This window comes from Gouania willdenowi, chromosome 17 (genome assembly GCF_900634775.1).
Source record: "Gouania willdenowi chromosome 17, fGouWil2.1, whole genome shotgun sequence".
Lineage (NCBI taxonomy): Eukaryota > Metazoa > Chordata > Actinopteri > Blenniiformes > Gobiesocidae > Gouania > Gouania willdenowi.
In genome coordinates, this window is record NC_041060.1 from 682,871 (window position 1) to 697,899 (window position 15,029).

The following is a 15,029-nucleotide window of genomic DNA, read 5'->3' on the forward strand; positions in this document are numbered from 1 at the left end:
CTACGGTACTTGGGATTTTGTCCAATCAGCGTGAAACTTGGCACGTAGAGTCTTCAGTTCGACTTTATCTAAAGTTCTGCGAATAATTTTGTTCAGGCAAAATATGCGCAAATTATTAACGTGTAAAGTTTTCAAGATAGCTATGAAAATGCAAACTGGTACATATCTTGGTCAAAATAAATGCTAACAACATCAAATCTGAGATCCTTGGTTGGCATGTGACTGTGAGGGTACGCGCCAAATTTGAATAATGTGGGTCACTAGGGGGCGCTGCAAATATAGAATATTTATATCTCTTAAGTGGCAAGACCAATTTTTACCAAATTTAGTGGGTATGATCTTGGGTCCCTCCTGAGGCCATATCTCAAATTTATTCGCGATTGGTCAAAGTGGGCGTGGCTTATTACATCATAACATATAAATAAACATTTATTTCAGCTGAAGTATTTTGTTGAGGGCTGTGAAATTTACAGGGTAACTATAGAAGAGCACACAGACCACCCATACCAAAAATTGCACCACTAGGTGGCGCTATAATGGGTGCAAATGTATTTTGGCCTTTAACTTTCACATTTTAAATCACATGCTCCAAAACTTCATATCCACCTGTTCACAGCAAATGGCACGTTAGGCTGTGTCCTGACGCTCGCCACAAGTCCGTCATCCTTTGTGACGTACTTCCACGGGCTCCGCGAAACCTGGGGGCAAAGTCGCGAGGGAAGGCTTTGCCCCCTTTCTTAACTGCTTGCAGTTCTAGTTATTATTATTATTATTATTATTATTATTATTATTATTATTATTATTATTATTATTATTATTATTATTATTATTAATAACTTTATTATTATTATTATTATTATTAAGCATATGAGCAAAAAGCCATTATTAATTTTTTACTTCTGTATTAGTTTCATTTGATGTGATTTTATGCTCTTTTTTAAATAAAGTATAGTTTGTTTTCTTTGTAAATGGTTCATCACTTTTCCTGTAGAAACTACCTGTACATACGCTGCCTTCACATGGTCCAACCTGTGAAGCTGCACGACTTTCTTTTTCTTTCAAAACAACGTATTTTTAGAGCTGACGTTTGCTCAGAGCTGCTGACTTTATATTCACATCTTCCTCCTTTTTTGATCTGGCACTGGTGGATGAAAGACAAGAAAAGAGTGAAGAAGAGGAGGAAGAGAAGGAGGAGGAGAAGGCAAAGTGGCTGAGGGGGTTACTATTCAATTGTCCACCCACGCTGCTCCCCTCTGGTCACCTGCGTGGGTTTGGGGGGGGCTGAAAAGAAAACACACACACACACACACACACACACACACAAAAGAAACAAACAGTGCTTTCTCTGACTCTTAATAGTTAAATGTGCTTTAGAAAAAGGATATTAAATTAGCAGAGGAACTTCCTCCGTGAGGCAACAAGCAGCATCTAAAGCAGAGGTTCTCTAACTCTCTTATTTCTGAATCCAAGTCACCCCTTATGTCCAACTACTACATTTTAACTAGAAAACTATACTTTTAAAACAACTATAGATTATAATGATGGAATGAAGTGAAAACACATTTTAAAGAAATGAAACAGTATTTAGTGCCTCCTGAAAACATGTATTTATATAGTTTTTAAAATTTCTCCTGGTGTGGAACCAAGACTGATCCTTGTATTTTTTAGTTGAGTTCATGTTCTAATCAAGATCATTTCTGTAATAATTTTGTGTATTTTATTGTTGTTTTGTCTGTTCTGTTTGTTATTCAGTATATTTTTTAAATTAAGCTAATGCTAACATTAGGGCAATGCTAATAGAGTTAGAGTTGAGTGTATTTGTCATTGCACATGTTACAGAGCAACAAAATTACATTTCAGTTTCATCCCGTCCAAGAAAACATGAAAAGACAATCATAACATGGGGGCACAGGAGCGGGAGAACGGCGGTTCGCCACAAGGGCGGCGCCCCTTATTTAGATGAGAAATGGGATAACAACAACGGGGAGGAAGAAGAGATAAAAACAAGGCAAAAACCAAACTAGGCCGTTGTAGAGAGGGTTTGGAGCATGAAAAAACTCTTCAGCAATACAAGGCTAATGCTAACGCTAGGCCAATTCTAATGTTAGGCTAATGTTAATGCTAGGCCAATGCTAACGCAAGGCCAATGCTAACACAAGGCTAATGCAAACGCAAGGCTAATGCTAGGCTAATGTTAACGCTAGGTTAATGCTAATGTTAGGCTAATGGTAATGTTAAGCTAATACCAACATTAGGGTAACGGTAATGATAGGCTAATGTTAATGTTAATGCTAGGCTAATGTTCATGCTAGGTTATTGCTAATGGTATGCTAATGTTACCGCTATACTAATGTGATTGCTAGGCCAATGTTAATGTTAGGCTAATGTAATTGCTAGGCTATCGTTAATGCTAATGATAATGCTGACATTAGATAAATGCTACTGCCAGGCTAATGCTAAGCTAATGTTATGGCGTCCAGCAAGCCGCCTGAGCCCCTCTAACAATTTCTGCGTAATTTGTCTAGTTTAAATTAATATCTTGCAGTGTGTGTGTTGTTGGTGTTGTTTGGTTGTGTCTTAAGTCGTTTTGTATTGTATGTAAGTATTTTTTATCTTTTAGTGTGTGTGTTTTTGGTTTTTGTGAATTTTGTCATGATCTTTCATAGTTTTCTTTTGTTGTCTTTGTTGTTGCTGGTAATAGTAAGTATTTTTCTGTGTGTTACCTAAAAATAAAACCCATAATTTTTAATCTCTCTCTCTCTCTCTAGTACCATTGCGTACCCCTAGGGCTACACGTACCCCCTTTTGAGAAACACTGATTTTGAAAAATGATATTAAATTAGCAGAGGAACTTCCTCCAAGAGGCTTTTTGTCAACAAGCAGCACTCTAAAGTATCTAAAGTAGAGAGAGAGGCAGTGGAGTGAACAACATAAAAAGCCTAGTTTATCATAATTAGCCACGTTTCAGCCTGAAAAAAAATGGCTGTTTACTATTTTATTTAAGAGTTACGTGACATTTTATTAAAAACACACAGAGTTATGAGAGGCTGGGATGAGTCTGTCCTCTTGATTTTCCTCCTACGTGCCATCTGCCCTCGTGTGTGTGTGTCCAGTCTGTGTGTGTGTGTGTGTGTGTGTGTGTGTCCAGGCTGTGTGTGTGTGTGTCCAGTCTGTGTGTGTGTGTGTGTGTGTGTGTGTGTCCAGGCTGTGTGTGTGTGTGTGTGTGTGTGTCCAGTCTGTGTGTGTGTGTGTGTGTGTCCAGGCTGTGTGTGTGTGTGTCCAGGCTGTGTGTGTGTGTGTGTCCAGGCTGTGTGTGTGTGTGTGTGTGTGTGTGAGGAGGAGAGTAAAAAACACTGCAGGGAGGAGGAAAAGATGTTTAAGAAAATGAGACTAAATCACTAATACAGCAATGAAGCAGTGATAATTTTGACGTAGTCGTTTGACTAAAATGTAACTTAGCGTTATTCAAAATTTACTCAAATTTTGTAGTTTTATTCAACTAAATGACATTAAGATTTTAGTCGACTAAAATATAAAGCTTAAGAGTTGATACGTTTTTTAAAGATCTAACTGGCATTGATCAAACCTGATATTACATATTATTCATGTTTGTAAATACACAAACAGATTTGATGTGATCACATGATCACATGAGTTCTGATTGGATTTTGTCCCATGTGATTATATTTTTGTTTTTAGTAGTTGATGAAAACATGAATATATTTTTAATATACTGTATATTATATAACAGTAACATACATAAATATATATTTATATATTAATATTAATTAATTAAATAAATAATAATAAATATAAAATATATGTAAAATCACAGTCTAGTTATGATCACAATTTCTGGTTGGATTTCATCCCATGTGACAAATTATAAATTCGATTTTATTAGTTGAATATAAATATATTTTAATATCAATAAAAACTAATTTTAATTAATCACAGTCTAGTTATGATCAAGTTCTGATCGGATTCCGTCCCATGTGACAAATTATATTCTTGTTTTAAATGGTCGACGTAAATATAAATATATTTTAATATATATTATATAATAGTTACATGTGTTTAAAAAAAAAACTAGTTCTGATTAGATTTCTCTTCATGTGACAAAATTATATTTTTGTTTTCAGTAGTCAACAAAAATATTAATATACAGTATATTGCATAATAGTAGCATTTAATTTAATTTTTTAATTGATCACAGTCCAGTTCTGATGTGACTTTGTTACGTGTGACGTAATTATATTTTCAATTTTATTGGTCGACAAAAATATAAATATATTTTGATTTTGTTTTCTTACACAGTCAAAATCTTCTTATTTTCACTTTAAAAAAAAATGTGTTTAACCAAAACTATGATAAAAATGTCCAGTTATAAGAAACAGAGCTCTAGAGTTATAGAGGAAGCAGAGGATAAATATTATTCAGTGTTCAGTGACTTTATAAAGTGCTCAGAGGTATTTGATCCTCCAGAGAATAGAGAGAACCAGAAGAGGTGAGGAGAACAGAGTGGGAAGGAGTGGAGTTGTTGAAAGAGTCGTATTTTTAGGTGTGTGTGTGTGTGTGTGCGTGCGCTATCACATGGTGGGTCATTCTACTGAGCTGTGAAGAAGAAGCAGCATGGGTTCCCTAGGTCAGGATGGAGAACAATGGGGTGATTCTCATAAAATCTTGGTTTCATGGAGTTACAACATGAAACCTTTAAAAAAACAAGAATAAACATTTATTTTTCAGGCATTATTAACAAGGTCTTAAGTGTTTGTGATCATTAATTTTTAAATAAGTTCAGAGCCGCTGATATCAACACTTCACTAACCTGACAAGAAATGGGACGAACAAATTCAGATGTTGTCCAGATGTTTGCCTCGTAGATCCTGGTTTAGCTTCGCTAACCACTAGCTCCTCCTTTCCTCTGATAACTGTTGACATTGTTGTCCCTGATTGGTTCTAACTTTTGGCAGTTTATAAAACTCCAAATGTTTTTCACGGTCTGACCGATTAGTACAACCAAAACCACGGCAATAATTCATCGTTTCCTCTCGAGATTCGGGATTTGCTTGTGTGCGTGCTGTTTGCAATATTGCAAAAATGGCGACTTCTGGGTTGATGACACGATTAATGACGCGCCGTGAAAACCCACTATAGGTATTTTCAAAATGATTTGACAAACCTGAAAGGCATAAAGTATATATAATGCACACACATTTTAAAGCTCCTACTAGATTTTTATTCAATAAATTGACATTAAATCAACACCTGTTGCGGTAATGATACATGGGTTTCAGAAATGAGATTGAAAATTTCTGTGATGATAAATCTGCAATTTGAAAACATCTAGTATAGATTACATACATTTATTCCCAGGAAATGTACCCGTCTGTGACCTGTATGTCCAAAAACAGCTTTATTTAAATACTGGAGTGATTTCTAGCTCTGAATTCTTATTAAATGGCAGATAATTATGAAGACGTGCACACGACCAGATGAGGCCAGGGGACGATATAAAGGTGCGTTCACACGCGACTGAAGCAACTAGATTACATTCAAAATCAATGTACATGATGCGATCTCAAGCGACCTCCCTTCAAGCGACCCAACTTGCACTATTCCATTGACTCGGTCCTGCGTGACCTAGTCACTCAAAATTGAAACATTTTTACTTTTCAAGTGACTTTAAGTGACAACTCCCCCGTCCGTCACTGTCTGTAGACCTGAGATAGCTCCTCCCTCCCGCTACAGTGAGACGCTGTACTCTTCCCCAACGTACCTGGGCAAAATTAAAGCTGTTATCCTCTTGAATAAAACTACATTCTGGGTGAACTCATCCTTTAGTAACTCGGAAAGTTGAGAATTTAAACCGTAAAAGTGGCGATGTTAATGATAACGTACGGCCAGAGAAGAAGTGATGAACCGTCACCAGCTCCGCACACACACTGTTTCCTGGTAATGACGTCACTAAAGCAATGAAGTGATGAAGTGACCAAAAAGCACCGTTATGTTCAAGCGACTCATCACGGGCGATTGAAGTGACTGCAGTTGCTACAGTTGCGTTCGTTGTGAACGTTAAGGCCAAGTTAACGGTGCGAGGGCCATCTGAGTGTCTATACAAAGCCTTACGTCCTGTTTACACGACAACGTTTTGCTTCTGTTTCCTAAAAGTTCTGCATTCACATGGCAACGTTTTCAAAACCATCTCTGTTTCCATGGGAGCATAAATAACGATGTAGTAAACATGCTAGGCCAATAGATGGAGGTGTGGTTTATCAATGAACCAAAATAAGCAAAAGCAAGCAAGAGTGTTTGCGTGCGTCACTCTTTAATCTGAATTTCTACTTTTACTGTATCCCAGTCATGTGCCAGTCAAGGAGGAGAAACACCAGATAACGACAGAATAAGGTTCGGGGTCCAGGAGTGAGTCGACCCTGACGCCCACAGCTGTACATTAGATGAGTGCCTGTTCTCCTACTGACTTCATATTCATATTGTTGATTTATTTTATGTTCATCTGCAACAAATTGATTGATTGATTCAGCAAAACTAAACCTCTGACTATGTCTCTCTGTACTGAACACGAGAGTATCTCAAAACTCTAACAGAACACATGAAGTCAATACATTGCAAGACGAGCAGCTGTTACAGAGGGAAGTAGATACTAAGAAAACACCTCTGACATGTTAATCACACACACACACGTTTCCTACATAATAAACACAATGTAAGCACTGGAGAGACTACGAGCCAAATGAAACTCCAGCTTGTTCCAGGAATATCTTAGCGAGGCTTTCTTTGAGGGAAGATCTGTTTTCAACCCCCCCCCCCCCCCCCCCCTCTCCCCACCCTCTAACACCACCACCACCCACCCAATCAGATCCTCAGTGGCTCCTCGTCTCTTTTGTTCGTCTCCAAGCCGCCCACACACACCGAACCAACTAACGTCCCTCGGGCTTTTCACGTTGAACGCTCACGCTTATGGACACATTTACATTCTGCTTCTTCATGTGTAGTTTGCTTCATCACCTTCTGTTCTTTATATTTTCTTTAAAGCATGGGTAGACACTGAGCTTTCCTCATTTTATCAGCACATGTGAGCGTGATCCAGGGCCGTAGCACCACATTTTGGGCCCTGGGCACAAACCATTTTGTTGGGCCCTTAAGTTATGTAAACTTTTTTTTGTTGCCCAGAAACTGTACTAGTATTCTTACATTGTTATATATCAGAGGTAGGCAACATTTATCACAGTGTGGCCACAAAAATGTGTTTGATCAGAGGGTCACATGATCAACATTTATATCAGCATTAAAAATAATGAGTGATCTGAGCATTAATACAGGAAAGAACAAAGAGTTTTTATAGTAATTTTGTGTGTTTTTCTCTCATTCTGTGTATGTTTGTTGTTGTCTAGCTCATTGTGAAGCATTTTGTGCATTTATGTAGTTCTTTTGTGTATTTTCTGAGTCATGTTGTGTATTTGAGTGTGTTTTTATTTTTGAGTATTTTTTCTGTATTTCTGTTGTCGTTTTGCTTGTTTGTTAGTACTGTGAGTCATTTTTTGTTTTTATAGTAAATTTGTGTGTTTTTCTCTCATTCTGTGTATGTTTGTTGTCTTGCTTGTTGTGAAGCATTTTGTTCATTTCTGTAGTTTTTTTTATATATTTTTCCTGTAAACTCTAAGTTTTTTGGAGTCATATTGTGTATTTCTGTTGTCGTCTTGTTTGTTTGTTAGTACTGTGGGTTTGTGGAGTCATTCTTCGTGTTTTTCTTGTCTTTTTGTCTAATTTTGTGGTCATTTTCTGTAATTTTGTGTATCACTGTTGTCGATTGGTTCAGTTTTGTAGTAGTTTTGTGTGTTATTGGAGTATTTTCTGTGTTTTCCTCTTGTCTTTTACAGTATTTTCCTGCAATGTTGCAATTTTTTGATTTTTTTAATGTATTCTTGCTCTTGTTTTATGTATTTTTCTGTCATTTTGTACATTTCCTTTATGTGTCGCATAAAATTAGACAGAGGGCCGAATGTGGACCCTGTGCCGCCAGTTGCCTATGTCTCTTTTTTCTTCACAATAACCTAATGACTCCATATCCATTGCTTGTATTTTATAAATATGTTCTACTTTATTTTAGTGGTTTATTGAATATTGTGTTTGTGACATATTTTAACTACAATTTAGTGGCTAAAATCTATTTATATCTGATTAATAAAAGGTAAATATAGAATAATTACAATCATGGGGACACTCTGGACACCTACTTAAGATTTATATATATTAAGACTTATGGCAGCAAATATTTGTCTTCAAAATCTTTTTGAATGTAAACCGACCACACGTTTAATAATTTAATAATACACATGTAAATATGTGACTGTTTTTGTGGTGCTTTTAATTGTTAATTAAAATAAATATATTTTAAAAAGGAAAAATAATAATAATAATTAAAAAAAGGAAAAACCACAGCATGACGATATATACAAAAACGGATCAAAACACAATACACAGCATTGACAGAAGGGTTTCAGCCTTTTAAATAGTACACAAACTGCCTTCAAATAGGCCAACCAGATGTACACGTGTTTCGCGCATTACGTTGAAAGGATCCAAAAGGATCAGACCAGTGAAAGGACTGGGCACTGACTGTCACAGCCACAGTTACTGTATCTGCCACAGCAGAAGCACATGTAGGGCGTTTTAAAGGGGGTGGTAGCTTGGGCTCTGATGCAGCATGAAATATTATCTAATTTTCACACAGGGCCCTTTTCATTCCAATTTAAATAATCTAAAAATGATTAAAACACTTTTTCGTACATATATATAAAATATAGTTCTGAGGTTTCACCCCCTGCCTTGGGCCCTGGGTCCCTTTACCCTTCACCCCCCCAGTATGATGGCCATGGCGAGATCTGACAGACGTGCCGGGTGTGGATAATACAGATGTGTGGGCAGATGCCATCTGGGGTCCTACAGAGGAACAAAAAGTCAGTGTGGATGTGTGTTGGTGTTGCGTAAGGCCAAACTTGGGGGGGGATTATGTCGGAACCCCCTCCAGAGATCTGGGACCCTCAGGGGGAGAGTGGGAAAACATCTCGACCATCATCAATCAAAACTTTGTTGACACAAATGACCAGAAACAACGAAGCTTTCTCCAACCAAGGCAGTTGGTCACCTCCACCCCCTACAGTCTGGCCCCGCCCACCTGCGCTGACACCCCATTGGCTCACCGATGTACTTTACCCGATGCGATTGGCCGTTTGGTCCCTAAGCGAAGACGTGACCCACACTGGTCTAACTGGGCCTTTGTGATTGCGCAGTGGATCGTGGCGTTGGAGGAGAATGAAACGTGAAAAACGTTTTGACGGCGAATGGTGGAAGAGTGGCAGGTCGAAAGCGGGGAGATCGTATTTCGCCAGATGCTCTTCTCGACTCCTTTATGATGCCTTACAGGGGATTCGCATGGTTTGGGCTTAGCAACTGCACACACACAAAGGCGCTTTAGGGACCAATCCAACTGGGAGTCTCACACCACTCCATTCCAAGGAATGCTCCCAAAAGCCAAGAAAAACACGCATTCAAGGGTTTTTAGCCGTCGTAATTTCAACTACACATTGCATTTGTTGAACGTTACATTATATTTGTGTTAAATTACGAAACAGAAACCATCACAATTGTTTCCCTGAGGCTTTGACAGAGGGAACGTGTAGGTGGACAGGTCAGGAGGTCAGCTCTTTGTTCACAAAACCAGTGGTTCCACCATTTGAAAAGACACCCTGCGCCTCATGTGTATCATGATACATCGTTTATTATCATAAAAGAAGGAAATAAATAAATCATTAAAAGTAAAATACAAGAGCATTCAGTGAGTGCAAACCGTCGCTAAGTGCCAGATCTCCTCTTCTCAAACTGCAACCCAAGCACTCAGCCGTTCCAAGCTGGTTTCAATCTCATATAAACGCTCCAAAGTAGCCTCCTGCTTACTTTTGAGTTCGTTCATCACATTAGTCTGAGTGTTGAGTGCTCTGCCCCACCCTTCAGAAATGACTGGCAGCCTTTCCAAAACAGCTGCCGACGTAGTACAGACTTTGAGATATATCAGAAAGCTGCCAGCTCCAATCAGCAACATCCCTGCTCCCATAAATCCAATTGTGTAGATGTCCTCCACATCCTGCACCGAAAGCATGGACAGACAAACGACCTTTCACTTATTCCAGGAATCCATCGTGTATCCGACCGCAAACGTTTCGCTCAGACACGCAAGCTCACCCCGGCCCGGTCTTTGAGAGACCAGCTGACCAATTGCATAATTTCAGTTTTGGATAAATGCAGAGAAAGTGTGATTTTAAATCCACCAGACAGAAGATAAAACAAGCAGCAAGAACAGAGAGGGGGAGGAGAGTGGGAGCAAACTCGGTGAAACCAACCTGACATAACTGAGTTCGCCAATAATGAGGGATTGGGATTATTTTATTTTTCCAACTGATCCAGAATCAGTATATTGATCCAGATCTCCTCCACAACTTAATGGCGTAAAGTCTTTTTTTTTGGTTCAGTAATTTAATAATTCTGCAAACAGACAAACAAGCAAATAATTAAACATTGGTGAAAATATGACATCCTTGGTGCAGGAAATGACAAGATGGGCAACTTTAATCTCAGCAGGGGCCACAAAAATGTGATTATCTGTTCCGGGAGCCTCATAATCAACACTCATGTAAGTATTTAGAATAATTATCAATCTGGGCATTAATACACCAAAGAACAAAGGGCTTTTGTGTTTTTTTGTTGCCATTTTGGATTATTTTCTGTCATTTTGTTGTTGTTTTCTGTTTTTTGATATATTTTTTTGGTATTTTTCTTGTCCTTTTGTGTGTTTTTGGAGTCCCTCTGTGCATGTTGTATATTTCTGTAATCATCTTCTGTGTTTTGGGAGTATTTTTGCATATTTTTGTTGTCATATTGTGTTTTTGGAGTAATTTTTGTTTTGATATTAAGTATTTTTCTGTCATTTTGAGTGCAGGTTTTAGGGTCATTTTTTGTGTGTACTTAGGGGGTCGCACTAAATTAGACTGAGAGCCACTATATCTGCCTTAAAAAATTCAATAAAAAAAAAAAAAAAATTGTCCTGCATTATTCAGGATTCTTCTTTAGCCACAACACCAACAAACACCAGGGGGCGCTTTATACACAAGTTTCAATCCTGACCATTAAGACAGTCAATAAATAATAACCAAATAAATCCATCTATTTCAACAATATAAACTCAAATTTGTGAAGCAAAAAGAATAACATTAGACAGTGACGTGTGTGTGTGTGTGTGTGTGTGTGTGTGTGTGTGTGTGTTACCTTATCACCACTTAAAGGCCTCCTCCTCTGACGTGTTGTGTAGGTTACAAACATCACATTAGTGGCTTTAAAAGTTGACTTTCCTTCTTTTCTTTGACCTGCAGTGAAATGAAGGAAAAACACAACATGTTTTAACACTTTAGGATTTTATTCCCACACATCTTCACATTGATTTAGCTTTTAAAAAGCACTGTTTCCAATCTCTGCACGTGTCATAAAAATAAAAATAACCAGGGCTTTTTGTCACTTTTAGACCCCATCAATAAAATATGTGTAGACACTGAGCTACTGCTACTGCAGTGTTTCTCAATCGATGGTACGTGTACCCCAAGGGGTACGCGATGGCACTACAGGGGATACTTGAGAGAGCGAGAGGAAAAACAACAAATAAAAGCATCATAAATATGGGGTTTTATAATGTTTATTTTTCAATTACACTGAACATTACCAGCAACTCATAAAATGACAACCAGGACACTGTAAATGAGAGAAAAATACACATCACTACAAAATACACAAACATAACACAAAATGACATAAGAAAGAACCAAACGACACTAAAGAGAAAATAACTGAAATAATACCAACAACACAGAAAATAAGAGAAAAATATACTGAATAATAAAAATAACAAACAGCAACAAAATACGCAAATGACACAAAAAATGATGATAGAAATGATCTTGATTAGAACATGAACTGAAAATATTAAATACAAAAATACTTCTTTAAAATCTGTTATAATTCCATCATTATGATCTATAGTTGTTTTTTCATAGAATTCTGAGCAAAATGTTGTAGTTCGTCACAATGAGCAGGACAACAACAGAGGGTCACATGATCAACATTTATTATTATTAATAATGAGCAATCTGAGCATTAATAAGAACAAAGTTTTGATAGTAATTTTGTGTATGTTTGATGTTGTCTTGCTCGTTGTGAAACATTTTTTTTTGCATTTCTGTCATCCTTTTGTGTATTTTTACTGTAAAATATGTTTTTTGGAGTCTTAGTATATTTGTGTGTGTGTGTCATTTTGCTTTTTTTTGAGTAATTTTTGTGTATTTCTGTTGTTTTGCTTGTTTTTAAGTAATGTGGGTTTATGAAGTCATTTTTTGGTGTTTTTCTTGTCTTTTTGTGTTATTTTGATGTCATTTCCTGTAATTTTGTATATTTTTCTGAGTAATTTTGTGTATTACTGTTGCCGTTTTGTTCATTTTTGGAGAATTTTCTGTGTTTTTATCTCGTCTTTTACTGTATTTTCCTGCAATATTGTAATTCTTTGTATTTTTTTTAATGTATTCTTGCTCTTATTTTGTGTATTTTTTAAAAAAAAAAAAAAATTGGGGCCGCATAAAATTCGACCGAGGGCCGCATGTGGTCCCCGGGCCGCCAGTTGCCTATGCTACTGTAGATATGTGGCTGTGTGAGTTTCCGTCATGGGAAGCAGTGTGTGTGTGTGTGTAGAGGGAAGAGACCGCCCCCCACACACACACACACTCCCTGCTGCTGCTGTTTCACACTCGTCTTCATTCACACACACTTTTCCCACCGGGATGGAGCGGCTCGAGCCAGCGCGCGCCGAGCGCACACTCACACGCGGCTTTTTACGCACGACGACACACATGGCTGCTAGCACTCTGCTGTGGAGAACATTCTCCGTTTCTCTGTGGATAACAGCCGCCGTGTCCAGTTCCAGGACCAGGATTTATCCTCCTAATGAAGGTATGTAGGAAGAGCTCCGTGTCCGGGCGCGTGCGCGCTTCAAGTGCGTCCTGGGAAGATGGGAAATACCACATACTAGGAATTTATACACATTTTTGTGTCCTTTTACAATATTATGTCATTTATTTTCATTTGCTGCTTGAAAAATACAAAACAAAAAAAAATACTGTTTCTTTTTTTTTATCTTAAACATATTTGGTACATTGATCATTTTAGGGTGGACACAATGAAATCCATGACTATTTTCTCAAACAGCAGAAAACCAACTTATTTAAGTGATTATCAGTGAGAAAACATTCTATTTTAACAGTAATGTGCACTAGTTTTCACTTCCATGTATGAATCATATGTAAAGTAAGATTTTCACCTTATATTTTATTAATTTTGGGGCAGATTTCTATTCAGTTTGGGGAAATTTTGTGGGATAATTTGAGGAAAATTGCTGGATTTTGGAAAAACTGAAAGTTCTTTCAAACAGTTTAACATTAAAAATATATACGTGCAGGGAAAACTGAGCACAATTGTGAAGTATTGTTATATTTGTGTTCTGAATGACTGAGATATCTGCAACTGAATAAGTTGATCTTTTATGTATTTTTATGTACTTTTGTTGTCCTTTTATATATTTTTATGTTTTCTATGTACTTTTGGCATTATTTTATGTATTTTTATGTACTTTCGTTGTCCTTTTATATATTTATACATATTTTTCTGTACTTTCATTGTCCTATTGTTGTCCTTTTATATATTTATATGTATTTTTCTGTGTTTTTGTTGTCCTTTTATATATTTATATGTATTTTCTGTACTTTCATTGTCTTTTTATGTATTTTTCTGTACTTTTGTATATTTATTAATATTTTCTGTACTTTCATTGTCTTTTTATGTATTTTTCTGTAATTTTGTTGTAATTTTGCGTGTTTTTTTTAAAAATTTTGTGTGTTAATTTGGGGTCGCACACAAAATTGGACCGAGGACCTCATGTGGCAACATTAACGTGCCCTAGTTTTCACGTTCATGTATCAATAATATGTAAAGAATGTAAAGCACCAACAAAATCAAAACAATAAGTGACAGATTTCAGTCCCTGCAGGATCTTCACTTTAAATTTCCTTGTAGTTGTGACCGATTTCTATCAAATTTGGTGACATTTTGTGGGATATTTTGAGAAAAATTGCAGTTCTTTCAACAATTTAACATTAAAATGATGCGTATACGTGCAGGGACAACTGTGAGTGCTGCACATATTGTGGAGTTTTGTTAGATTTGTGTATTTTGAGGGTCTGAGATATCTACAACTGAATTAGTTGGTAATTCACACAATGACTTATTCTCTTTAATCTTTACTTTCTCCTTTGGGCCTAATTGGATGCCCCTAAAGGGCCAGATTTGGCCCCCAGGCCTTACATTTGACACACGTCTCACAGGATCATAATCCCATTCTTCCACTGTGGCGTTATAAAGAGACACCTAAAAAAAGCAGGTATTGATTGTTAAAAATGGATTGCAACTCAAGTTCCCACATTGTCTTTATTTAGCAGCCAAAGACAGTGGATTTATGGAAAGATATATTTCACTATTTCAGCCAGAAAAACAGATGATTTTTCTCTCAGCCTTAATATGAAATGATACATGGCTCATGTTGTCGTTCAAAGATGTGACATAAGCAGTAAGCACCGTGTACAACAAACATGGACAACGTTTATCATGGTGGGGGGTCCACTGAAACGTGACTTCTTAGCACCAGATCTTTTGTTTTCTTTTCCTTTTGTGAAATGTTCTGTCAATTTTTTGTGTTTTTCTACATTTTTGTTGCCCTTTTTATGTAATTCTATGTACTTTTGTTGTCCTTTTATGGATTTGTCTGTTAATTTGTCATCCTTTAATGCATTTTTGTTGTTCTTTTGTGTATTTTTCTCTAATTTTGTTGTGTTTTTCATGTGTTGTTTTTGCGTTTTTAT

General features: G+C 37.0%; 1 protein-coding gene across 2 annotated transcripts in view; it reads left to right on the forward strand.

Annotated features, from left to right (window-relative positions):
• The first annotated feature begins 12,816 nt into the window (after positions 1–12,816).
• LOC114478994 (ephrin type-A receptor 4-like) overlaps positions 12,817–15,029 on the forward strand; it is a 47,750-nt gene continuing 45,537 nt past the window's right edge. For both annotated transcript variants that reach the window (XM_028472382.1, XM_028472383.1), the window contains exon 1: positions 12,817–13,068. In XM_028472382.1, the coding sequence (XP_028328183.1) occupies positions 12,900–13,068 (169 nt within the window). In that variant the 5' untranslated portion in view covers positions 12,817–12,899. The remainder of the gene's footprint in view (positions 13,069–15,029) is intronic.